The sequence below is a fragment of the Aythya fuligula genome, chromosome 15 (assembly GCF_009819795.1).
Source record: "Aythya fuligula isolate bAytFul2 chromosome 15, bAytFul2.pri, whole genome shotgun sequence".
NCBI lineage: Eukaryota > Metazoa > Chordata > Aves > Anseriformes > Anatidae > Aythya > Aythya fuligula.
This window is the reverse complement of record NC_045573.1, coordinates 11,687,049-11,711,307: the sequence shown is the minus strand read 5'-3', so window position 1 is coordinate 11,711,307 and position 24,259 is coordinate 11,687,049. Positions and strand designations below refer to the sequence as shown.

Here is a 24,259-nt window from a genome sequence, read left to right as displayed (position 1 = left end):
CGCTGCGACTTGGCGTCCCAGAAAGCTTCCTCTGTTGGCATCCCGGGCTTCTGGCACAGCACCGGCCTCGTCGGGACACAGAGCCCCCGTCCCGCTGGCGTGGGCAGGCGGAGGACCAAGGGGAGGAAGCTCTGGGTGTGCGAGGCCGTAGCAGCCCCTGCTCCAGCCCCTCCGTGCCAGGGGCCCCGGGGACAGACGTCCCGCCTCATGTCCTTGCCTAGGACGTGGCTGGCTCCTCTCTCAGCCCCGTCTTTCAGCCCTTTTAATGACGGCCCTAATTAGCGCTGGCGAGGGGTTGCAGCAGGGCCGTGCTTTCTCCGCCACCCCACTGCCGGCGCTCTGCAGGCCCTAGGGGTGCCCGCGGCCCCCGCAGCCCCTTCCCCAGCACCTCCTCCCCTCCCGCCGAGCCGCTCCGAGCTGTTAATAGCTTCAGGCAAATAAAACCCCCGCGGCGTGCGAGGGGCCCCCGCCGTGTGCGGGGGGCTACCGGGTCGCGCAGCAGCACGCGCCGGCTGCCCCGGCCGCCCCTCCGCCGTGGGGGGCCCCGGCCGAGCCTCACCGGCGGCACAGCACGGCCCCAAAAGCGCTGGGGGGGTGACACCGACACCCAGGGGCATTTCCGTGCTGGTGCCCCCCCCCCCCACCAGCACAGGGTTAAGGCGGCGGCCGGCTCGTGGCCCGGTCTCGGGGTGCGCCCGAGGGTGGGGTGCACCCGCGCCGCTGGGCAGGGTCACCGCAGCGCCTGAGTCACTTGGCCTGGGGACAGCAGCACGGGGAGGAGCCGCTCCGTGGCCATGGGGTCACCGTCACCATGCCCCCGCCCGGTCCCATCGGGTGGGTGGCTCTGCCAGGGGCTGCTGCGCCCCGTGCACCGCGGTCAGGCACGATGGCTGAGCTAAAGAATGTGTTGTACAGCCTCATGAAGGGGTTTTGGGGACACTGGGGGTGTTAAGGGGGCTGGGGACAGTGCTGGCACCGCTGTGTGAGCCCTTGGGGGGTTTGGTGCCAGGCAGAGGGGCCAGGTGAGTAGCTGCAGGAGCGTGAGGCTGCCGGTGACACCTTGGGGACCTGGCTGCCCCTAGGAGTGAGGAGCCAGCCAAGAGCCCTGCACCAATCTCAGGACTGAGTGGGGAACAGGGGCACCCCGAGACAGCCCCAGCAGTGCCAGGACAGCCTGGGGGCCGGCGCAGCGTGTGGCCGTGCCAGGCCACCCGGGTGGGCAGCGCCGGGTGCCGGTGGTGCAGGAGCTCGGGGCTGGGACCGGGTTTTGCAATGCCAGGGTCGGGTTTCGCTGACGTGTCCCATGCTGCAACCAGCTGCTGACTCCAAGTCTCTCGTCCCTTTAATTACGCTGGCATTTCCTCTCCGGCTGCCAGGCTCCGCTCACCAGGCCCCGGGCAGGTTGGGCCGGGCCGTGACCGCGGCCGAGCATCCCGCCTCGCCGGCCGGGCCGGGTGCCCGTGCGCTCCACCCGCGCGGCTCCCGCCTCCGCCACCTCTCCCTCGGCACCGCCGGCACGCGCCAGCATCGCCTCGGCACCCTGGATGGGCTTTCGCAGGGTGCTGAGGGGTTGATCCAGCCCGGGGGCTTGGCAGCTCCATAGGGGAGGGGAGCAGAATGGCCTCGGCGCATCCAGGCGTTGGAGATGTTCTCCTGGAGGTGCTCGGCCATCCCGCGGCCGCCCTGCCAGCGGCCTGCTGCTGCCTTGGCTGGGCTCCCCCCTGCCTGCACCGCAGATACTTGCCGAATTATTCATATTTTCCGGCTGCGGGAGGATCCGGGCTCAGCCTCCCCAGCTCGCGCAGCCTCTGCCTGCCAGCCTGGTGGGCTGGGAGCACCGGTGAGCCCCGCTCCCTGCTTGGGGTGGGCACCGTGGTGTCCCCGCCGGTGCGCACAGAGTTTGGCAGTCCTGGGGACATGGTGGGGTCACCCCTTTTCTCCCATGTGAAGGGGAGCCTGATTCCAGCCCCATGCAGCTGCTGGGGGTGAGGGGCAGGGCTGGCTCCTCAAGGGGGTCCCTGTCCCCATGCCGTGGGTGACACCCGGGCAGATGGATCCTGCCACAGCCACAGGGAGGTGACCCTGGCGCTTGGTGAGCATCCCTTGTGCCTGGTGCAAGCTCCCACAGAGCTGCTCACCCTCCTGACATCAGGGGCTGGTGAACCCAGGGGTGCCAAACTGCAGCCAGGAGGGGTCCCACAAACTCTCACGTCACACCCCGTGTCACGGCAGGTCCCTGAGCCGGGGGTACCCAGCACGGCCGGGACACCTCCTCCCATCACCGCCCGCACCGGCGAGCGAGGCCCCGCATCCGCCCGGCTCCTGGCGCCGAACAAAGCCACCGTTGTTGCCGGCACGCAGCCAAGCCCGGTGGCCACCCCGGCCGCTCACGGGCACCGGCGCAGGCACGGCCACGTCCCCGCCGCCGCTCGGGGCCCCGCGCGCAGGAATGCGGGGCCTGCACCGGCGGCCAGCTCGAGTTGCAGGCGCCGCTCCCCAGCCCCTGCACGCGGGGCCCTCCCTAACGCCCCCCAAACAAGCCCGTGTCAGCACGTGCCCCCTCCCGACCCCCGGCGGGGGCGCAGGATTAGCCCCTAATCCCCCTTTTCCCTTCAACCCGCCCTCCGCCGCAGCTCCCACCTCCTCCCCAGCCTCCCCTCCCTATTTAATTAAAGTTTCCGCAGCAGCCCCAGAGGAATGCGGGCCTGGTTATTGCCTCCCCCTTGGCGCCAGCCCCTCGGCCCCGCTCCTGCCCCCGTGACCCGGCCGCGCTCCCGGCTCTCAGGTGCCGGGAAGGGGGGGGGGAGGGAAAACCAGCAGGGTGGCTTCGCCGGGAGCCAACGCGCCCGGGAGCCCGGCGGTGCCGCCCTGCTGCCACGCGCGGATTCCTGTGGCCTGACTGTGGCCGCCGTGTCCCCGAGCGTTTCCTCCTGCCGCATCCCGCCGGGGCGGCGGAGCCAGCCGGGCAGGCAGCGCTTGCGTCAGGGCGACCCGGCCAGGCCACCCGGGCTTGGTGTGGCGGCGAAAAAATAGTAATTAGTGTCGTTCGTCACGCCGGCACGGCCCAGCGCCGTGTGGGCAGCAGCCCGGCCCCAGCTGGGTCAGGCCAAGCTGGTTGCCACCACCAGGTCACCGTACAAAGGGACGTGCCCATGGCACGGAGGGGTGACACACGTCTGGCTGGCGCTGTCACCCGAGCATCTCCCCAAAGTGGCACCAGGATGCCTGAGCACTCGGGGCAGCGTGGTGGCTACAAGGGAGGGAGGTGACACGGCGAGGGGCGCTCAGCCCATGGCACACCTGGGGAGGCGAGGGGCCCGGTGGCACCCTGGTGACACCCCAATGACACCGCGCTGTGTGACAGCGGGCACACAGCGGCAGCAGAGCTAGGGGGGCATCCCCTTGGCCAGGCTGGCTGGTGGCCCTGCTGGCACACAGCCCCATGGGGACACCGGTGCCCGCTGTCCCCTGCTGCCACATCCCTCGGGACTGCGCTGTGTCCCACCACCACCACGGCCACCCAGCAGCAGCAGGGGGGTCCCTGCAGCCCCATCTCACCCCCTGCCCGTGCCGGGGCAGCCCCAGACCCGGGGACAAAGCCGTGGCAGGGGCAGGCGGTGGGGGACAGGACCCGCGGAGGCACCGTGCCGGATGGGGACCCCGCCACCGGTCCCCTGGTCCCTGCGCACCCCGGGGCTGCCTCCGGAGCCCCTTCCCCAGGCGCTGCCGTGCACCCGGCGGTGCCGATCAGCCCGGTCCCCCCCCCTCCTGCCCGCGGTCCCCGGGTCGCGGCACTCACCGTGGCCGGGCCGTGCCGGGCCGGGCCGTGCCGGGCGCTCAGCGCATGGCTGCGGGCGGGCGCTCCCCGCTCTGAGCGCGCCGGGCGCGGGGGGGCGGCTTTTAAAGCCCGGGGGCGGGGCGAAGCCTTGGGGGGGCGGGGACATCTCTCCCGACGCCTCCCCATTGGCTGAAGGAGTCGGGGGAGGTGGCTGGGGGGCGGGGCTTCCGCAAAGGCTCCGCCCCCTGCTCACCTGGGGCCCGGCGTGGGGGCGCCCCAGGGACCCCCGGGGACCCCCGGGGACCCCCGGACCCCGGGGGCAGCTCGGGGGGGGGCAGGCGCAGCGCCCCCAGCACCGCCAGGCCCTGGTGCCCCTGTGGCCCCCAGCAGCCCCCCGGTGCCCCCGTGCCCCCATGGCCATGGGTGACCCCAATGCCCCAGCAGAGCCCTGGTGCCCCCTGCCCCAAAACCCAAACCCCAAACCCGGTCCCGGGGGGGCGATGCCCCGATGTGGAGCCCCCCGCCACCACCCGCTGGGGACAACGGGCTCCGGGTGTCCCCGTGGGGCTGGCGTCGCGGTGCCCCGGTGACAGCAGAGCTGTGCCACGTGCTCCAAGGGCTCGCCCTTCATCGCCTCGAGGTGTCCCGGCACCCAGAGGTGTCCTTGTCCCAGCACTGGGCCCTGGTGGCAGTGCTGGCAGCGGTGACCGCAGCAGGGCAGGGGACCCCTGTGCCTGCCAGAGCCACCCCAGCGCTGTTTGCCCAAGTTGTGCCAACAGCCACGGGCTGGGATTGTGCCGTGCCAGCCAGGGCCATCCCCGGTGTCACCCGGCCACCCCACGACGTCCTCTGCAGCGTCCCCATTGTGGGGACCCGCTGTGGGCACAGGGCTGCCAGGGCTGGGCTCCGGCCGGGGTGGGCACACGGGGCCGGGTGCCTTTGTAGGGCTGCGTTTCCTCAAAGTCGTTCCGTGTAAAACCCCGGCACTGCACGTGCTCCCTTCCCCCAGCCGGCACGACCACAAAAATGTCAACCCGAAAGTAATATATTGTCCCTTTGTTCTCCTGGAAGCTGCCTCTGGAGCTTTCTCCTCCACCCGCATCGTGGGGAAGGAAGAGAAGGGCTTTGGTGCTCCCCGTCCCCTCCAGTCACTGGGTGGGACGGGGACGGGGACGGGGACAGGGACGCTTTGGCCAGCCCAGCCGGTGGCCCCGACCGCGGGACTGGCAGGGCGGCGTGTGCCGGCGAGGCGTGCGGCGTGCCGGCTGCGCCCCGCGGCCCCGTGCCCGTCCCGAACAGGCTGAGCCGGCCCGGGCAGCCCCGGGGCAGTGCCGCAGCGGGGCCAGGCGAGCCCCGGGCTCCCTCGCCCACATTTGGCATCCGTGTGCCCCGTCCCCGCGCTGCCGTGCCACGCACCGGGCGGCCGGAGGCGGCCACCAAGGTCTCGCGGCCATAAAGCTGTCACGGCGGGGCTGAGCGGGGCAGGGCCGTGCCATGGGAGGCTGTAAATCAGGGAGATGCTCAAGGCCGTTCCCATGCGCCTCACCGAGGGCACCCGGCAGTGCCCTGGTGCTGTGGGCACGGCCGGGAAGCCACCGGCGTGCGCCCACCTGCAGTGATCCTGGGGTTTGGGGCTGCAGCGGGGGAAAGGGCTGAGAGGGCAGGATCCGGCCCCGTGCCTATTGGGGCGCTGCCACGTGCCAGGGCAAGGTGCTGAGCCCCGTCCTGCGGTGCTCAGCGCCCTCCTTCCCTTTGCAGGGCCATGATCCCGCTGTTCGACGCTGACACGGGGCTGCTGGTGCTGGGGGGGAAGGTGAGGAGCCGCGGCACGGGGGGGTGGCAGGGTGCTCCCTGCGCCCCCGCTTACACCCCAGCCCCTCCGCGTCTCTTCCAGGGTGAAAACCTCCTGTACTGCTTCGAGGTGGTGCCAGCACAGCCCACGCTCACCCAAGGTAAGCAGGACGAGCCCCACGCCGGGCTGTCACGGCCCCCAGCCTCGCCCCCACCCCACGGGTGTCCTGTCCGTCCCCAGTCACCCAGTGCCTGACCGAGGGGCGCACGCGGGGTCTGGCCGCCGTCCCCCGCCTGGCCCTGGACGTCATGGCCTGCGAGGTGCTCCGCGTCCTGCAGCTCACCGACACCTTCCTCGTCCCCGTCAGCTACATCGTGCCCCGCAAGGTAAGGGGGCGCGGGGTTCCCTCGGGGGGATCAGCACCAAGCTTGGACCCCGTGTCCCCATAACCCTGGTGCCCGCTCCCTCATGCCACAGATTTGGGGACTGACAGCGGCGTGCGGGGCCGCGGTGTCCCAGCCAGGTTCTCTCGCTGCCCACGATGTGCTCAGGCTCTTCCCCACTCCCTAAAGCATTTTTCTGAGGAAAAAAAAAAAAAAAGGGTGGTGGCTACAGAAATGCCCTTTTCTGTAAACAGACACTGTTGTGGAAAAAACTCACGTTTAAAAAAAGAACCAGAGCGTAAGCGCTGCCGCAGGGCGGCCACGGGCTCGGGGGGTGGGGGCTCTGTCCCCGTGGGGACATTTCCCAGGCAGGGCTCAGCTCCCCAGGGAAACTGAGGCACGGAGGCGTGCCCCTAGCTCAGCCCCATGCCCAAACCTACGGGCAGCACCATGTTGGGGGGCCTGGTGCCATCTCACGGGTGCCAGCCCCAGGGGATGGAGGGCACCCAGGCGTGGTGAGGGGTGGCGGGGGACCCGTGTCCCTGGCCTGGGGGGAGCAGGAGAGGAGGGAAACCCGCGGGGAGCTGAAACCGGGGTGCTGGGGGCTGATTTCTGGGTGCTGGGTGGAAGATGCGGGGTGCTACCGGACCCCGCTGCGTAGCGGAGGCTGGGCGCTGGGGCAGGGGCCGCAGGGTGGGTGCTGAGAGCTGGGTGCTGCTGTTGGCAGAGCAGGGGCTGCGTTTTGGAGGCCGGGTACTTTCAGGGGTGCACGGCGCAGCCCAGAGCTGGGCAGCGTCTGACACCTACAGGCTCCGGCGTGCAGCTCGGCCGGGGCCGGGGCTCTGCGGCCGCAAGGTGCCCGGGGGTCTCCTGCCCGGGGCCACCGTGTGCCCAGGGGACAGCGAGGGGACGCAGGCAGAGCACCACCTCCGCCCGCCCCCTCTCCCGCAGTCTGTCCAGGAGTTCCACGAGGATCTGTTCCCCGACTGCGCCGGGGTGCTGCCAGCCACGGATGCCCAAGCCTGGTGGGCAGGGGACAGCCAGCAGGTGAGTGTCACCCAGGGGGTGTCCCCATGGCTGGCATGGCCCGGGGCTGGGGGCAGCACTGGTGCCGGCACAGGGACCACACCACAGCCTTGGGATGGGGACGGGGACGTGGAAGGGCATGTGTGGGATTTTTTAATCACATCCTTTTAATGGGAAGTGGAGATTCATACAAATCAAGTCTGTTTCCCAAAAGCCAGTGGGTTTTTGGGGTGACTGTGATGGTGGCAGGGCACCGAGGTGCACCCCCAAGAGGGTGCCAAGCACATCTTGACTGCAGAGTGGGAAGGAGGCCCCTGGGGACAAGCAGAGCTTCACCCCCAGCTGCCCAGCCCCGTGCTCGGCTGCTTCTGAATACGGCTTCAGGAGGTCTCGTCTGTCCTGCCGCTGACGTGCACCCACTGAGTTTAAAATGTTTTTCCAGCAAGGAACTGCTCAAAAACGCTCTCCTGAGCTCAGCCAAGTGAGCTCTATTTTCCATCTAGGTGCAGCTAAGAGTAAAAATCTAATAGTGAAAACACATTTCCCACCATCTCCCTTAAAAACGTAGAGGTTGAGGCTGTATCCTTACTGCATCCAGAGCCACGGATCTGGATTTAGCCGGAGAAGGGCCCCTCCTACAAGCCACACACCACGAGCGGCAGGTTTCGGTGGGGGCGATTGCAGGAGGAGGGGGAAAAGGGAGTTTTGTGGGGGCAAACCTGCTCCTCTGAAAGCAAGCGGGTGGGACTCAGGGGCTCCTCTGCCCGTGCCCGCTCGCAGCAGTGCTGCCGCTCTGCAGGTGGGGAAGGTGAGCCTGCACCCCGCACGCAGACCCACGCAGACCTTCCGCTCCCCCGTCATCGCCCCCGCGGCACCCAGCACCCAACTGCCCGCCGATGGCCCCACCGACAGCGACCGCAGCGTGAGCACGGGGGCGCGAGGGGCCGGGGAGGGGCTGGGCTGGGCGAGGGCAGCACCCCCTGCCCACACGCCGTCTCCTGCAGGAAGGCAGCGGCTACTCCTCGCCCTCCGGCTCGCTGGCCTCGCCGAGCAGCGCCGCCACCTCGCTCTCCGCCAGCACCGGCCCCTCCAGCGGCTTCGTCAGCAGCCCCAGCCAGAAGTCTCTGCAGAGCATTTTGGGTGAGTGGGTGCCGGGGTGGGCTCGGCGTCACCCCACCCGTGCGGCCGGAGGAGCCGTGGCACTCAGCGGCCCCCCCCGGCTCCGCAGGGCCCAGCTCCCGATTCCGGCACGCGCAGGGCGCGGTGCTGCACCGCGACACCCACATCACCAACCTGCGGGGGCTGAGCCTCACCACGCCGGGCGAGAGCGACGGCTTCTGCGCCAACCACCAGCGCGTCGCCCTCCCGCTGCTCTCCGCTGGCGGCCAGATCGCCGTCCTCGAGGTACGGCAGTGGGAAGAGGCTCTCAGTGCCACCGCTGTGCCCGGCACATGGGTGCCCGCGCCTGCCATGCACCCTGGGTGACACGTTGCTCTCCGCCAGCTCTCCAAGCCGGGCCGTCTCCCCGACACAGCCGTGCCCACCATCCAGAACGGCACGGCGGTGGCCGACCTCTGCTGGGACCCCTTTGACCCACGGCGCCTCGCTGTTGGTACGTGTGCTATGCCCAGGGTGCGCTCCGTGGGGCACTGACACCCTGCCGTGGCATGCTGCGCCCCGTGTCACCGCTCACCCCCTGCCTGTCTCTCTCCGTGGTGGTTTTGGTGCTGCAGCGGGGGAAGATGCCAAGATCCGGCTGTGGCGGGTCCCCGAAGGCGGGCTGCAGGACACGCTGCGGGAGCCCGAGGCTGTGCTGCAAGGTGAGCGCGGTGCAGGGACACAGCTCAAGCACCGATTGTCCCTGGGTGTCCAGGCAGAGCCGCACGGGCAGACGGGTCTGGTGGCGTCCCCGTCCCAGTGCCAGCACTCCGCTCTCCTTACCAGGGCACACGGAGAAGATTTACTCCATCCGCTTCCACCCTGTGGCGGCTGACCTCCTCGTCTCCTCCTCCTACGACATGACGGTGCGGATATGGGAGCTGGGCGCCGGGCAGGAGGTGCTGTGCCTGCAGGGACACACGGACCAGGTAGGGTCAGGCAGCGCCGGGGGACCGCAGCACCCAGACGTGCCAGGCCTCCACGCTGCGGCGCAGCTGGGTGCCAGCTCGGAGCTGGTTCCTGAACTACGGTGCTGAGATGCCATCGGGGAGGAGAGGTGCCCATGGGACACCCACGGGGTGCACCCAGCCGGCCACCAAGTCCCCTGGGCCAGCCGGGGACTGTGGCACGGATCCCTGATGGGGGCACTCTCCATCTCCCAGATCTTCAGCTTGGCCTGGAGCCCCGATGGGAGGCAGCTGGCGACGGCGAGCAAGGACGGCCGGCTGCGGCTCTACGAGCCCCGGCGCAGCCCCCAGCCCCAGCAGGTGGGACCACAGCAGCGGGAACGGGACAGGAGAGCTGGGAGGGGGCAGGTCCCCACACGGGGAGCTGCTGAGCAGGGGGTGCAGCCGGTGACCCTTCTTCTCCCCACACAGGAGGGCCCAGGCCCCGAGGGGGGCCGCGGGGCGCGCGTGGTCTGGGTGTGTGGAGGCGATTTCCTCCTCGTCTCCGGCTTCGACAGGTGAGGGCGGGCACGTGGATGTCCCTTGCACCTCCCCGGGCATGGCCACCACTGGGCACAGTCCCTGGGGGACAAGCTGTGCCTCGGTGCCCACCATGGTGACACCGGGCACATCGGGCCCTGCCATGCCACCCACCCACCCCCACATCCCCACAGCCGCAGCGAGCGGAGGATCCTCCTGTACCGGGCACAGGCCCTGCCCGATGGGCCCCTCTCCGTCCTCGGCCTCGACGTGGCCCCATCCACCCTCCTGCCCTTCTACGACGAGGACACCAGCGTCGTCTTCCTCACTGGCAAGGTGGGAGGACCTGCGTCCAGGAGGGCTGCCGGCACAGGGCACCGCGGCGTGGGACCCGCCGTGCCCTCACACCAGCCCCCGTCCTGCTCTGTCCCAGGGTGACACCAGAGTGTTCCTCTACGAGGTGACCCCCGAGCCACCCTATTTCCTCGAGTGCAACAGCTTCACCTCCAGCGACCCCCACAAGGTGAGGGGGGGGAGCCCGCCGGGGCCGTGCCACCGTCCCTGCTCCCAGCCCTGCTCACCTGCCTGCTTCCCCAAGGGCTTCGTCTTCCTGCGCAAGACGGCGTGCGACGTGCGCGAGGTGGAGTTCGCCCGAGCGCTGCGGCTGGGCCAGGGCGCCCTCGAGCCGGTGGCTTTCCGCGTGCCCCGTGTCAAGGTAGCCATCGGGGCTGGCGGCATGGGGGGGCCAGGTGGAGGCTCCCCTGTCCCTCACCACCCCGCGTCCTGCAGAAGGAGTATTTCCAGGACGACATCTTCCCTCCGACCCGCGTATGGTGGGAGCCGTCCCTCGGTGCCGGCGCCTGGCTGGCGGGGCAGGACGGGCAGCAGCGCCGCGCTGACCTCCGTCCCCCCGACATGACGCCAGGTAGGTGCAGAGGGGTGAGGTGGGCACCGCGTGTGGGGCTGCCCCCCCTGGAGCTGCCCCACATCGTGCCGTCCTCACAGTGAGCCAGGCCCCCAAGGAGCAGCCGGCGCGCAAGTTTGTCCCCGCGGCTGTGTACCTGGGGGAGAAGACGGACGAGCAGAAGAAGGAGGAGGTGAGCGTGGGGATGGGGATGGTTGTGGGGGGATCCTGAACCCCCTCGCGAAGCCCCGTCCCCACTGTGCGGCTTGCCCCGTAGCTCCTCAGCGCCATGGTGGCCCGGCTGGGCAACCGCGACGACCCGCTGCCACAGGACTCCTTCGAGGGCGTGGATGAGGCTGAGTGGGTAGGTATGGTGGGGACGTGGGGACACTGGGACATGGGGACAAGGGGACACCGCGACATGGGGACACCAGGACACCGTGACATGGGGACACAGGGACAAGGGGGCACTACAACGTGGGGACACCAGGACACCACGACATGGGGACTCTGGGATGCTGCAACATGGGCACAAGGGGACACCATGACGTGGGGACACCAGGACACCGCGACATGAGGACACCACAACATGGGGACACTGGGTCACCGTGACATGGGGACACTGGGACACCATGACATGGGGACACCGGGATGCTGTGATATGGGGACAAGGGGACACCGCGACATGGGGACACCAGGACACTGTGACATGGGAACACTGGGACATGGGGACACCACAACATGGGGACACCAGGACACCGTGACATGGGGAGACTGGGACACCTTGACATGGGGACACTGGGACACTGTCACATGGGGACACCGGGACACCTTGACATGGAGACGCTGGGACACCATGACATGGGGACACCGGGATGCTGCAATATGGGGACACCGTGACATGGGGACATTAGGACACTGCGACATGAGGACACCACGACACGGGGACACCGAGTCACCACGACATGGGGACACTGGGACACCACGACATGGGGACACTAGGACAGTCACATGGGGACACTGGGACGCCTTGACATGGGGACGCTGTGACACCATGACATGGGGACACCATGACATGGGGACACTGGGATGCTGCAATATGGGGACACCGTGATATGGGGACACCGTGACATGGGGACACCGGGATGCTGTGACATCGGGACATCGTGATACGGGGACACTGGAACACCGGGACATGGGGACACCGGGACACCTTGACATGGGGACACTGTGACACCGCAACTTGGGGACACTGGGACACTGCAACATGGGGACACCTCGACATGGGGACACTGTGACACCACACCATGAGGACACTGGGGCTGCTTAAACATGGGGACACCACAACATGGGGACACCGTGACAGGGGGCGCGGGGAGCGAGCCCTGCCGCTCTCACCGCCCCCTATCCCCACAGGACTGATCCACGCCGGATCCCACGGACTCCCCAGAGCCCCGGGACTCCCCATGGCCCCCGGGCTGCCCGGAGCCGACCCTTCGGGACGCGGTGTCGGCGCTGGGGCCGGCCCCGCCATTAAAGCCGTGCAGCCTCGCCCCGCTCCGCCTGCTGCTTGTGTGGGGCCGAGGGGCCGGGGAGGGCAAAATGGCGCCCGGCCGCTACCGGCAGCCGCCAGCAGGGGGCGATGTGGGGGGGGAGGAAGGAGGCGGCTCCGCCCCGCGCCCTCCGCTCCCTGACCCGGCCCCGTCAGGAGCGGAAGGGGCGGCGGGGACATGGTGAGGGGCTGGGGGGGGGACAGGGGACACCAGGGGGGATAGGGGACACCAGGGGGGTGGTAGGGGACACGGGGGGGGACAGGGGATGGGTACCGGGACAGGGAGATAGGGGACAGGGCGATGGGTGTGGGGCGGGGGACAGGGGACGGGGTGGGGGGACAGGACCCAGGGAGGGGGACAGGGGACAAGGGACAGGGACAGGGAGGGGGTGGAGGGGCTGTTGAGGGTCTGGGTGAGGGAGGAGGGAGCCGAGGGGGCAGGGGACAAGGCAGGGGACACAGGGGACACAGGGGACACAGGGGATAGGGAGGCCGGATCCGGGGGTGGCGTGGTGGGGAGTGGGGTGCAGGGGCACGGCGGGGCCGGCGGTGACAGCCCCCCCGCTGTCCCCACAGGCCAAGTACCTGGCGCAGATCATCCTGGTGGGGGCCCAGGTGGTCGGACGGGCCTTCATGCGGGCGCTGCGCCAGGAGTTCGCAGGTAGGAGCCCAGCCCCCCCCCCAACACCGGCTCCCCCAAACCCGGGCTGAGGGGACACCCTCAGGTCCCTTTGTGCAGCGAGGGGACAACCCTGGGTCCCTTTATGCACAGAGGGGACACCCCCACGTCCTTTTGTGCAGGCAGGGGACACCCCCAAGACCCTTTATGCACAGAGAAGAGTCCCTTTGTGCACAGAGGTGACACCCCCGAGTCCCTTTGTGCAGGGAGGGGACATCCCCAGATCCCTTTATGCACAGAGAGGACACCCCCAGGTCCCTTTGTGCACAGAGGTGACACCCCCAAGACCCTTTATGCACAGAGAAGACACCCCCAGGTCCCTTTGTGCAAGGAGGGGACACCCCCAAGTCCCTTTATATACAGAGAGGACACCCCCAAGACCCTTTATACACAGAGAGGACACCCCCAGGTCCCTTTGTGCACAGAGGGGACACCCCCAAGTCCCTTCGCGTGGCCCTCAGGCTCCTGCCCTCTCCCCAGCACTGGGTGCCGGGAGCAGACCTCACCCGGGTGGCCCCATGAGGGACACGGGCAGCTGAGATGGGGCTTCATGGCCCTGACCCGCCTGGAAGCCCCTGGGGTTTTGGGGTGCGGGGCCAGGCCCTGAGGCACCTTCAGAGGGCTGACGGTGTCCCCGGCAGCGAGCCGAGCTGCGGCAGACGCGCGAGGGCGCTCGGAGAGGCCCCAGTCTGCTGCCGCCTCCAGGATCATCGGCATCAGCCTGCAGGAAGCTCAGCAGATCCTCAACGTTTCCAACCTCAACCAGGAGGAGATCCAGAAGGTAGGGGCTCCCTCGGGGTGCCTGTGGCTGGTGGGGGGTGGTGGGGGGTGGTGGGGGTGATGTCTGGTCCCTGGAGGGTTTGTGGGTGCTGTCCTGGGCATGGCTCGTCCCAGGAGAGATTCGCTGCCCCAGCTTGAGCTGGAGCACGGAGGAATTTGCTTGGCAGAGCTGCCCGGGGGTGGGGACGCTGCTCCCCAGAGGTACTGGGGGTGAAGCAGCCTCCACCCCCAGTGCCAGAGGACACCAGGATTTGGGGAGCAGAGGGTGCAGGAGGCAGCGACTGACCGGGAGCTTTGTTTTGGCAGAACTATGACCACTTATTCAAGGTGAACGACAAGTCTGTGGGAGGCTCCTTCTACCTGCAGTCCAAGGTGAGCGAAAGGAGAGGTGCGGGGTGCCCCCAGCTCTGCCCCCAGCCTGTCTGGCTTTGAGAGGAACCTTCCAGAAACATGTTTTAGGGCAACAGTGTCTCCTGCACAGGCTGAACCCACCTGAAGGCCGTGCAGGGAGGGTTTTGCTGCCTCTGCCTGGCTGCTTTGGGAGGGGATGGGGGCTGTTGGTGCCAGCTGAGCAGAGCTGTGCTGACAAGGGGTCGGGAATAGGCTCTGTCCCCACCCTTTGTCATGCTGGAGGCCATCCGGGGGGTGCCTTAGGGGGGGTGAGGGACCTGCAGCACCGACAGTCACTGCCAACGAGCCCCTTTCAGAGCCCTGGTGAGGCAGGAAGGACTCGGAGCCTGGTGCCAGCGGGCAGGGTGTGGGTGCTCTGTCCCTCTGTGTCACCCTGTCCCCTTGTCCCCGCAGGTGGTGAGAGCCAAGGAGCGGCTGGACGAGGAGCTCCGCATCCGCGCCAAGGACGAGAAGGAGAAGGGCTGGAAAGCCGAGACGTGACTCCTGCCACCCTCGCCCCCGCTTCCCTCTCCCTTAAGTTAAAGGTAGCCAATAAACGCCGTGTCCTCCACCGCCTGGCCTGGCTGCTCTGCGCCCCGGGGAGGGAGAAGGGGCGGCCCTGGCGCTGCCCCTGCCCTGCTGCTGTGCCCTGGCCCTCGGCTCAGAGCGCAAAAACACGACCCAGACGCAAGGGACTGGCACGGGCTGCGTCCTGTCCTGCGGATGACGGAAGGTGGAGGAGGAAGGAGGGGTGTCCCCAGCTGGGCCTCAGGGCAGCCAGGGCTGCCAGCGCACAAATCACGCCCGGGAAGGCCGCAGGAGCTATTTTAGTGGGGGGTTGGATGCTCTTGGCCCGGCTGCACACATGCCTCTGGCTCTGGACCACGTGAGAGCCGGGAGCTGCGTGCAGACAGGCAGCAAGGACAGGAGCTGGGTCGGGGCACAGCAGCGAGGAGCCGTGCGGGGACACACGGGGGCTGTCCCTGCTGCAGCCCCTGGCGGGGGCTCAGCCCCCCAGGGAGGCCAGGCAGAGCCAGCCGTGCCCCGGGACCCCAACCCCAAGGAGATGGCGCTGGTGTTACCCCCCTGTCCCCTGGCACGAGCTCAGCACTTTGTCCCCATCTCGGGCTCCTCGCTGCCCTCGAGCCCCGGGCACAGACTGAAACAGGAACTTACTTCAACTTTGCTTTATTGTTTTCTTAATAAACTTCCTCTCCCATGGAGGAATATAGTGTTATAGTCGTTAGCTTATCTCTTACTTCTGTAGTCCTTAAACTCTATGCTAACAGCGATGGAGCCCAACAGGAGGAAAATAAAAACAACCCAGAAACTACAATAGAAAGGCACTTAGAGACCGTTAAAATACTGATGTCCTGGAATGTGCAACAACAAACCAACAAACGAGCAAGAAAAACGTACACCGGCCGGGGAGGCCTGGTCGATGGCCGAATGCCATGCTGTGGCAGTGCCGGGCGGCCGCCGCGCCCCGGCCCGAGGACGGTGAGCACGGGGAGACCGGCTCCCCGCGGGGCGTGCGGCCGGGGGACCCGACCCTCCCCGAGCCTGGGCCCCTCCTGGGGCTCCTTGCAGCTGGGTCGGGGTCGGGGAGACCCCCGGTTCGGAGAAAGCCGTGGGCAGGGGTCCTGCCCGGGGCGGGGCGAGGTACGCAGGACCCCCCTGTGCGCACCGGGGCGAGAGAGGCACCGGTGCCGTGGGAGCGGTCAGGGAGAGCTGGCCCCCGTGCTGGGGGTGGTCGTGGCCCCGGGTGAGTGCGAGCGGTCCCTCAGAGAGGGAGGGTCGGGGCTGGGGGAGCAGGGATGGAGCTCGAGGGGCCTCGGGGCACCTCCGTGGGGTCGACATCCCCGAGGCTCCTGCCTCGTGGTGCTGCTGGCAGAGCGGAGCGGGCGCCCTGTCTGCCCAGCCGTGCCGGGGCTGCCCAAAATCTCTATTTTAGCCAAGACGCCTGGTGCACCGGCGCTGCCCCACAGCATGGGGCTGGCACCACCCCGTTGGGGCCCCAGGGAGCAGGCACGGCACCGAGCCACGCGGCACCGAGCCGCACGGTGCCAACGTGCCGCTGGCAGCTGCCCGCAGCCCTGCCCGCGCTGCCTGCATGCGCTTCGTTACACGGTTAGGTATGAACATAGCTGAACGCGGTGGCTCTGCCCCGGTGCGGAGCCGGCGCAGCGAGCGGCACACGCGGCCGTGTGCCTTGTCATGGGGGGGGCCGGGGAGGCGGCGCGGGGTGGCCCAGCCGCGGAGCGGGCGTTTTGGGGACGGACACCCAGGAGCAGCCCCCCGAGCTGCTACCCTGCTGTCCCCACCGCAGCCCCGGGCTGGCACCGGCGGGGCTGAGGCCTCGGGCAGGGAGACGCCAAGTCAGCGACAGCAGAAGAGCCCAAGAGGGGCCCCGTCGGAGCAGGGGTCTGGTCGATAAATAAATAGCGGCGTCTCCGGCTGCCGAGGCCGGGGCTGGGCACACGGAGCAGGGCCCCCCCCAGGCCCACCCCGCGGGGCCGTGGGGCTCAGGCCGGGCAGCAGCAGGGGGTCGCGGCCGGCTGCGTGCGCCGAGGGATTATTGCTATTCTCAGAAGAGTCCCATCTTCTTTCGTGAAGGTTAAAATCGCGCGCAGGCCCGCTGCCGGCGGAGGCAGCGCCGGGGGTCTCGGCGCGTGTCCCCCCGCCCCGATTCCGGGAGCGGGGCCATCCCCTCAATTCACCACGGCCGGCTTGAGCAGCAAGGAGCCGGGTGGGATGACGACCCAGCCGGGGGGCAGCGCCTCGGGGGGGCTGCCCGCCGCCCCGATCCCGGCCGAGAGGTCGAGCACGGCCCCCGGCAGCAGCGCCAGGCTCTCGGGGGGGGCCCGCAGGCGCCCCAGCTCCGTCCTTTCGCCGCCCGGCTTGCGGCTCTCCGGCCCCTTGCCCCCCTTGCCCCCCGCCGCCTTCTCAGCCTCGGTCTTGGCCCCGCCGGCCAGCAGCGACATGACGGGCAGCCCCAGGCCGCCGGCCGCGAAGGGCGAGGACAGCAGCGGGCTCTTGGCCAAGTTCAAGGGGCCGCCGTTGAGGGGCAGAGCGGGGCCGGGCAGGGCGGGCAGCCCCCCAGAGCCCCCCGCCCCGCAGCCCAACGCGCTCAGGTCGAGGGGGGCCGGCGCCAGCGGGATGGGCAGCCCCGGCAACCCGTGGGGGGCGAAGAGGGCGGCGGGGTTGGGGATGACGAGCTGCGCCCCGTTGACGTAGGGCACGTCGGCCGAGCCCAGGGGCGTCTTGGGGGGCGGGTGGCCCTTGAGCATCTCCTGGTGCTCGTGGGACACGAAGTGGCCGTGGGCTTTGATGTGCTTGCGGAGCGAGCTGGGGTCCGTGTAGCGCTTGTGGCAGCCCGGCATCTTGCAGTAGTAGGGCTTCTCCACGTAGTGGGTGCGGGTGTGCTTGAAGCGGTCGCTGGAGTTGGAGTAGCGCTTGTTGCAGCCTTCGTAGGGGCAGATGTAGGGCTTCTCGCCTGCGGGACGGCACGGTGCCGGGTCTGGCGGGGCCGGACACCTCCGCCACCCCCCCCCCCAAAGGGTCACCCCCCCCGCCCCGTCCAGCCCCGCACGCTGACCTGTGTGCGAGCGGTTGTGGATCTTCAGGTTCTCCAGGCGGGAGAAGCTCTTGTTGCAGGTGGGGCAGCGATGCGGCTTCTCGTTGGTGTGCGTCCGGATGTGGATCAGCATCTTGTACCTGCACCCGCAGCCGTCAGCTTGGGGGGGGCCAGGGCCCGACCCCAAATCTATGCCCCCCCATCCACCCACCACAGCTCGCAGGGACACCCGGTGCCGTCACCCGGTGCCACCACCCGGTGCCATCCACCCTCGCAGCCCAGCCCTCCCCGGGGGTGCAGCACTGCCCCCCCCCCAGCCCCAATATCCCCCAAGGAGCCCGAGGCGCCCCCCCAGCCCGCACCCACCTGGCGTTGAAGCCCCGTCCGTGGCGGGCGCAGCCCTCCCAGTGGCAGCAGTACCCCGCGTCCTTCTCAGGCTTGACGTGGAAGTCGTTGACGTGGTCCACGAGGTCTTGCAGGAGGTCAAAGAACTGGTTGCACTGCGGGCACGAGGCTGGGGTGAGGTGGGGGGGGCTGCGCACCCTCCATCCTCCCCCAAATCCCCATCCCTGAGGACCCCCCCCGGACTCCCTGAGGGGTTGGGGAGGTACAAACGACCCCTTGCATCAGCCCCGTATACTTCTGCCCCCCAGCCCCACATCAGTGCCCCCCCCGGCTGACCTTGGACCAGCGGCAGACGAGCTGTTTGGGCAGGGGCAGCTCCGGGGAGAGGCGCTTGTCCTTGGGGGGGGGCAGGAAGGCGGAGGAGGGCAGGTGCAGGGCCCCCCCGGCCCCGAGCGGCAGGAAGAACTGGAAGGAGCTGGGGATGCCGTCGATGTAGCGCAGGGACTGGAAATCCTACAGCAAAACCCAATGGGGACGGCGGTCAGGGAGGGGGCCCGGGGTGCAGGGCCCCCCCTCCGACCCCAAAAAAAAGAAATGGGGCGGATTGGGGATGCCAGGAGGGGGTCATATAGGTGGGGAGGGGGGTCCTGAGTGTACTCACGTGGGGGGCGGCGGGCAGGGGCAGGTCGCTCGCCCCCGGCCGCTCGGGGGACAGCGGGGCGCTGCCCCCCGGGGACTCCCCGCCGGGGGGGGGCGAGAGGCTCAGGTCCATGACGGGCACGGGGGGGAAGCGCCCGTCCCTTTTCTCCAGCAGCTTGGAGTGTGCCAGGAGGCCGGGGGTCCCTCCTGCCCGACGCCCCCCCCGTGCCGAACCCCGGCTCTCCCCGGCCGGCGGGGCGTCCTGGCGTGGAGGGGGGGGGGACACGATGGGGCCACGGGGTCGGGGGCCGGGGGGGCCCCCCCGTTCCCGTTTGTCCCGGGCAGCCCGCAGCTTGGAGATGCTCAGCTTCAGGTCCAGCGGCTCGTCCAGCGAATGCATGGCGGCGGCGGGCGGGGGGCTGCGGAAATTTGGGGATTATTTGGGAAGGGGGGGGGGTCAGCACCGCATCGCCCGGCTCCCCCCACCCCCAGCTGCGGAACCGGGGGGGTCTGGCACGGGCTCAAGGCCGCGGGGCGCTGGCATGGAGCCGGGGCCGTGCCGGTGTCCCCGTGTCCCCTCCCGCGGCGGGCAAAGGGCAGGGCGCAGCGCGGGGGCGACAAGGGGGGGGGGCACCGAGGTGGGGTGGGGGGGGCTGTGCCCGACCCCATCCCCATCCCCATCCCCACCCCCACCCCACTCCCCCCCAGGGGATTCCCCCGCGCCCCCCGCCTGCATCCACGGGGGTGGCCGCCGGGCCCCCCCCTCTCCTCCCTGGGTGCCCCCCCCCGGCCCCCCCCGCCCTTTCCCAGGGGCGGCGGCGGCTCCAGCCCCGCCGTGACCCGAGCGCGTTGGCCCCAGCCCCGGCTTCCTCCCCCGCCGGGGCCCCTCCACCGCTGGGGCCGGGCAGGGGCTGCCCGCGGCTCGGCTCAGCTCGGGGCCCCCCCCGGCTCCTCCTCAGCCCCCCCCCCTTCCACCCCGGTGCCCCCCCCTTCCCCTTTTCCCCATCCCTTTTTTTTTTTTTTTTTTCTTTTTTTTTTTTTCCCTTTTTCCCCCCATCCCGGTGCGTGCGCGCACAGAGCGGGGGGGAGACCGTGGGGCCGGGCGGGGGGGGGGGGGGGGGGGGCGCAGCGCACCCAGCACACGTGGCACCCCCCCCCCCGCGTGTCCAACCCCCCCCCCCCCATACACACACACACCCAGGGCCCCCCCCTCGCTGCCGCTGCCGCTGCCACCGCCCCGGGGGGCCCGGCCCCCGCCCTGCCCCGCCGCCGGGGCCCCCCGCTCTGGCCGGGCTCCAGCGCGGCGCAGACGCTGAGGAATGCGGAGGAGCCGCGGGGGGGGGGACACACACACACACACACACACACACACGGGGGGGGGGGCCCGGCCGAGGGGGTGGGGAGACCCCCCCCCCACCGCACACACACACATATATCCCCCCCCGCCCCATCCTCCAGCCGGTGTGGGGCTGGCCCCATAGGGGGGAGCCCCCTCCCGCCCTATAGCAAGCAGCTGGAGAGGGGGGGGTGCTATAAGAGAAGGTGATGCCCCCCCCCCAAAATAGAGCCCCCCCATGTCCAAAAGTGGGGGCGCTGCCCTAAGTCGTCCCCCCCCCCCCTCCCCAGCCTCTCCCCGCACCCCCAGGACGCACAGGAGGCACCCAAGGGTGCGCGGCCCCACGGCACGCATTGGGGTGGGGGGGGGCTGACCCCACGGTGGGGGGGGGTCGGGACATGGAGAGGGGGGGGCCCAGGGGAGGGGCGCAGCCCCAGGCCCTTTAAAAATCCCAAACCCACGGCTGGGGCCGCTTCCTCTTCCTGCCACCCGCGGCCCCCGCCCCACGCAGGGATGCGGCGATGGAGCCTCGCGGGGGGGGGGGGGGGGGGGGACACGGGACACGGGTGGGGTGGGTTTTTTTTGGGGTGGGGGGGGATGAACCCAAAAGCTGCCGGGACGCGGCCCTGTGCCAGGTGCCCCAAAAGCGGGGTGGCCACGGCGCTGTCCCCATCTGTGCCCCCACCCCACTCGGGACGGGGTTCGTGGGGTGCCGTGGGGAGGGGGGGCACGGGGGGGGGACACGCAGAGGGAAGCGGCTTCTGTCGGGCAGCGGAGATGGCTCCGGGAGGGGGGGGGGCAGCCAAAACGTCCCGCGGCCTCGCTGCGGGGACAGCCGGGGGGGGGGTCCCCGGGGCTACCCACGGGGGTAGTTGGGGAGGGGGGGGGGACCCAGCGGCAGGGTGACATCACCGCCCCCCCCCAAAAAAAAATAATGAATAAATAGATAGATAAATAAATATAAATAAAGGATAAATAAAGCCCCGAGCATCCCCCCCCCAAAAAAAAAAAAAAACGCCGACAAGGACGGAGCCGGAGGGAGGACGCGGTCACGGGTGGGTGACACAAAAGGCGAGCTTGGAGGGGGGGGGGAACGCCGGGAGCCTCCTGGGGGGGCTGTCACGCGTCCGGGGGGGCTCCCACCACCACCACCAGCACCAGCACCACCAGTACCACCAGTATGACCAGTACCACCAGTACCATCCCCGCTCCCCCCCCCCCCAGCCCGCTGCCTACCTGCGGGCGGCTCAGCGCGGGGCTCGGCGCACGGCCCCCCCCCGCCGTGGGGCCAGCGGGCGGCTCCGCCACATCTGCGAGGCGCCGGGGCCGGGGGCGGTGGGAACGGCGGGGGCTCTGCCCCCCCACCCCCCCACCCCCACCCACCCCACAAACCACCCCACCCCACCCCACAACCACCGCCCCCCCCCGGCCGGCCGGCAGGCAGCCCCGGGGCGGGGCGGGGGCTCTGCCCGCCGTGATTTATGGCCGCCCCCCCCCCCCCCCCGGAGAGCCCCGCTAGGACCGGCCCCGCCGCGCCGCCGCCCCGGCAGCCATTCGCGGGTGGGAGCTGAGCGCATGCTTGGGACCGCCCCGGGGGGGGGCGTGGGGGGGGTTTTGGGGGGTTTTAGGGGGGTTTTGGGGGGGCTGCGGGGGTTGGGGAGAAGCGGGGGGGGCGCGCGGATGGGCAGGCGGAGACGCACGGGGAGCCCCCGTGGAGGGGACGCGCACACGCGTGGGCGCTGCTGCTCCTCCTGGGGGGGTGTCACGCGTGGGGGGGGGTAAAATAAAATGGGGGGGGGGGACGTGGCGTGGGGTCCCCCCCCCCCCAGCCCAGCCGGGCCGGATGCAGGAAGCGAATCCCCCCCCCCCCCCATAGGGATTTAGGGGGGACTCGGGTGTCTGGGGGGGGTTTTGGGGGGGATTCGTGTTCTGCCGCGGGGGGGGCGGGGGGGGGCGAATTTCCCGCGTGACGCCAGCGCCGCTCCGTGACGTCACGGCCTGGCAGGGCCTCCCTATGACGTCACCCCCCCGCGGCGCGCCTGGAGGAGGGAGGGGAGGGAGGGGAAGGGGGCGGGATGGGGCGGGGGGGGGCGCACCGGGGGGGGGTTGTCCCCGGGGCTCCTTCCGCAGGCAGGATGTGGCGGCTGGGCCCGGCGGGGGGGTGTCCCCGCTGTCACGCCCCACGCGTGTTTTTTTTTTTTGTTTTTCCTTTTTTTTTTTTTTTTTTTTTTGGGGGGGGGGGGAGGAATCCACGCGGGGAGGGGCAGGGCGGAAAGCAGGGCACAGCCCCGTGGCTGGGGGGGGGACATCCGCCACATCCGCCACCCGGTTGTGCCCCCCCCCCGTCCCCAGGGGAGTTGTCACCCGTGTGGCACCCCCCCCAGTGCAAAATCAGCCCCCCCCCCCCCCCCCAAAATCCCAATGTGCCGTGGTCCCCAAAACCACCTCTGAGCCCCACACGTGGTCTGAGCCCACCCCCCCCAAGGCCACCAGCAGCACCCCAAAGTCCCTGCCTCCCCCCCACTTGCCCCATTTGGCAGCCCCACGGGCACGGAATGGGGTGGGGTGGGGTGGGGATGGGGTCAGATGGGGCGGCACAGGGTGGACAAGGACGGGGTGGATGGGATGGGGATAGGAAAGGATGGGATAGGGCAGGACGCGATGGGATGGGATAATGGGATGGGGATAGGATAGGATGGGATAATGGGATAGGGAAGGATGGGATAGGATGGGATGGGATAATGGGATAGGGAAGGATGGGATAGGATAGGAGGGAATGGGATAGGGTTGGATGGGATAAGGTCAGATGGGATGGGGACAGGACAGAGCAGGATAGGATCAGGTGGGGGTGGCACAGGATAGGGATGGGATGGGGATAGGAAAGGATGGGATAGGGTGGGATAGGGTCGGATGGGATATGGTGGGTTGGGATGGGGACAGATGGGATGGGGTCAGGAGGGGATGGCACAGGATGGGACAGGAATGGGATGGGGATGGGAAAGGATGGGATGGGATGTGGTAGGATAGGATGGGACAGGAGTAGGAAAGGATGGGATATGGTCAAATGGGATACAGTGGGATGAGATAGGGTCAGATGGGATACAGTGGGATGGGGACAGGACAGAGAAGGATAGGGTCAGGTGGGGGTGGCACAACATGGGATAGGGATGGGATGCGGATAGGGAAGGATGGGGTAGGATGGGGTAGGGTCAGCTGGGACAGGGCAAAATGGGATGGGGACAGGATGGGGCAGGGATAGGATCAGATGGGGTGGCATAGGATAGAATAGGGATGGGCTGGGGATAGGAAAGGATGGGAGAGGGTCAGATGAGATAGGGTTGGATGGGATGGGGACAGGACAGAGCAGGATAGGGGCAGGTGGGGGTGGCACAGGATGGGATAGGGATGGGATGGGATGGGGACAGGGAAGGATGGGGTAGAGTTGGATGGGATATGTTCAGATGGGATAGGGTCAGATGGGATGAGGACAGGATAGAGCAGATAGAGTCAAATGGGATAGGAAAGGATGGGATGGGCTGGGATGGGACGGAGATAGGAAAGGATGGGATAGGGTCAGATAGGATGGGATAGGGTCAGATGGGGTAGAGTGTTATGGGGACAGGACAGAGCAGGATAGGGTTGGGAGGGGTGGCACAGAATGGGATAGGGATGGGATGGGGATAGGAAAGGATGGGATGGGGTAGGACAGGATGGAACGGGGACAGGACAGGATGGCATAGGGTTGGATGGGGTACGTTCAGATGGGATATGGTCGGATAGGATGGGATGGGGATAGGACAGCAGGATAGGGTCAGGAGGGGGTGGTGCTGGATGGGATAGGGATGGGATAGGGATAGGGATAGGGCCAGACGGGATGGGATGGGACAGGACAGAGCAGGATAAGGTCAGCTGGGGGTGGCACAGGACAGGACAGGGCTAGGACAGGGCCAAGAAAGAGCAGGACCGAGTCGGACAGGCCAGGACGGGGTCACACAGGACGCTGCCAGAACCCAGCAGACCACAACCCCGAGATTACCACCGCCCCCACCGCCCCCCCGCTCAGTCCAGCACCCACTGGGGGCACCACAAGCAGGGGGGGGGGCCTACACCCGGTGCCCTACCAACACATCTCCCCCCACCCCCCCTCCGCCGACCCAGGGCGACCCCCACAACCCCCCAGCCACCCCTCTGCGCACCCCATCGGCGCCCCCGGCATCCCCCAGCAACCCCCCCAAACCCCCCCCAACCCCCCCCCAAACCCCCCTTAAACCCCTCTAACCCCCCCTAAACCCCTTGCAACCCCCCTCAGGAACCCCCCCGGAGCCCCTCTCCCCCCTCTCCCCGGCGGAGCCCGCGCCGTCCTTTGTTTACATGGGCCGGTGGCTGGCGGAGGCGGCGCCGCCGGGGGAGGGAGCGCTGCTGTGCTGGGCTCGGCTCTCCCCAGCTGTTTCCCGCCTTGTGAGACACACGCACACCCGCACCCGCACCCGCAC

At 69.1% G+C, this 24,259-nt stretch overlaps 3 protein-coding genes across 3 annotated transcripts in view; 2 read left to right on the top strand and 1 right to left on the bottom strand.

The window, feature by feature from the left end:
• The window catches only part of CORO7 (coronin 7), a 36,587-nt gene extending 24,566 nt beyond the window's left edge, over positions 1 to 12,021 (top strand). The window contains exons 10-28 of the mRNA XM_032197551.1: positions 5,537 to 5,591; positions 5,673 to 5,730; positions 5,811 to 5,956; positions 6,905 to 7,000; positions 7,779 to 7,901; positions 7,984 to 8,119; positions 8,208 to 8,383; positions 8,483 to 8,591; positions 8,713 to 8,799; positions 8,924 to 9,066; positions 9,301 to 9,405; positions 9,517 to 9,602; positions 9,759 to 9,900; positions 9,998 to 10,087; positions 10,163 to 10,279; positions 10,354 to 10,489; positions 10,570 to 10,661; positions 10,746 to 10,832; positions 11,885 to 12,021. Of these exons, the coding sequence (XP_032053442.1) occupies positions 5,537 to 5,591; positions 5,673 to 5,730; positions 5,811 to 5,956; positions 6,905 to 7,000; positions 7,779 to 7,901; positions 7,984 to 8,119; positions 8,208 to 8,383; positions 8,483 to 8,591; positions 8,713 to 8,799; positions 8,924 to 9,066; positions 9,301 to 9,405; positions 9,517 to 9,602; positions 9,759 to 9,900; positions 9,998 to 10,087; positions 10,163 to 10,279; positions 10,354 to 10,489; positions 10,570 to 10,661; positions 10,746 to 10,832; positions 11,885 to 11,890 (1,990 nt within the window). The 3' untranslated portion in view covers positions 11,891 to 12,021. The remainder of the gene's footprint in view (positions 1 to 5,536; positions 5,592 to 5,672; positions 5,731 to 5,810; positions 5,957 to 6,904; positions 7,001 to 7,778; positions 7,902 to 7,983; positions 8,120 to 8,207; positions 8,384 to 8,482; positions 8,592 to 8,712; positions 8,800 to 8,923; positions 9,067 to 9,300; positions 9,406 to 9,516; positions 9,603 to 9,758; positions 9,901 to 9,997; positions 10,088 to 10,162; positions 10,280 to 10,353; positions 10,490 to 10,569; positions 10,662 to 10,745; positions 10,833 to 11,884) is intronic.
• A 123-nt stretch (positions 12,022 to 12,144) lies between these two features.
• On the top strand, positions 12,145 to 14,441 carry PAM16 (presequence translocase associated motor 16). The gene is made up of 5 exons (XM_032197555.1): positions 12,145 to 12,201; positions 12,597 to 12,681; positions 13,341 to 13,480; positions 13,786 to 13,851; positions 14,284 to 14,441. The coding sequence occupies exons 1-5, from the start codon at positions 12,199 to 12,201 to the stop codon at positions 14,368 to 14,370; spliced, it is 381 nt and encodes a 126-aa protein (XP_032053446.1). The 5' UTR covers positions 12,145 to 12,198; the 3' UTR covers positions 14,371 to 14,441.
• A 600-nt stretch (positions 14,442 to 15,041) lies between these two features.
• GLIS2 (GLIS family zinc finger 2) lies at positions 15,042 to 21,117 on the bottom strand. The gene is made up of 6 exons (XM_032197554.1): positions 21,003 to 21,117; positions 18,453 to 18,849; positions 18,128 to 18,304; positions 17,813 to 17,946; positions 17,468 to 17,586; positions 15,042 to 17,365 (listed from the first exon to the last, which is right to left on the bottom strand). Exons 2-6 carry the CDS (start codon positions 18,828 to 18,830, stop codon positions 16,581 to 16,583), a joined length of 1,593 nt encoding a protein of 530 aa, XP_032053445.1. The 5' UTR covers positions 18,831 to 18,849; positions 21,003 to 21,117; the 3' UTR covers positions 15,042 to 16,580.
• Positions 21,118 to 24,259: the final 3,142 nt, after the last annotated feature.

What these genes read in the sequence shown, in the direction of transcription:
- PAM16 (XM_032197555.1), top strand. An exon ending in GCTGCGCCAGGAGTTCGCAG is followed by an intron (nt 12,682 to 13,340) that starts GTAGGAGCCCAG and finishes TGTCCCCGGCAG; the next exon opens with CGAGCCGAGCTGCGGCAGAC. An exon ending in ACCAGGAGGAGATCCAGAAG is followed by an intron (nt 13,481 to 13,785) that starts GTAGGGGCTCCC and finishes TTGTTTTGGCAG; the next exon opens with AACTATGACCACTTATTCAA.
- GLIS2 (XM_032197554.1), bottom strand. Translation starts at nt 18,830, where the DNA reads ATGCATTCGCTGGACGAGCCGCTGGACCTGAAGCTGAGCATCTCCAAG. An exon ending in TCGTCTGCCGCTGGTCCAAG is followed by an intron (nt 17,947 to 18,127) that starts GTCAGCCGGGGG and finishes TCGTGCCCGCAG; the next exon opens with TGCAACCAGTTCTTTGACCT. An exon ending in CCACAACCGCTCGCACACAG is followed by an intron (nt 17,366 to 17,467) that starts GTCAGCGTGCGG and finishes GCCGTCCCGCAG; the next exon opens with GCGAGAAGCCCTACATCTGC.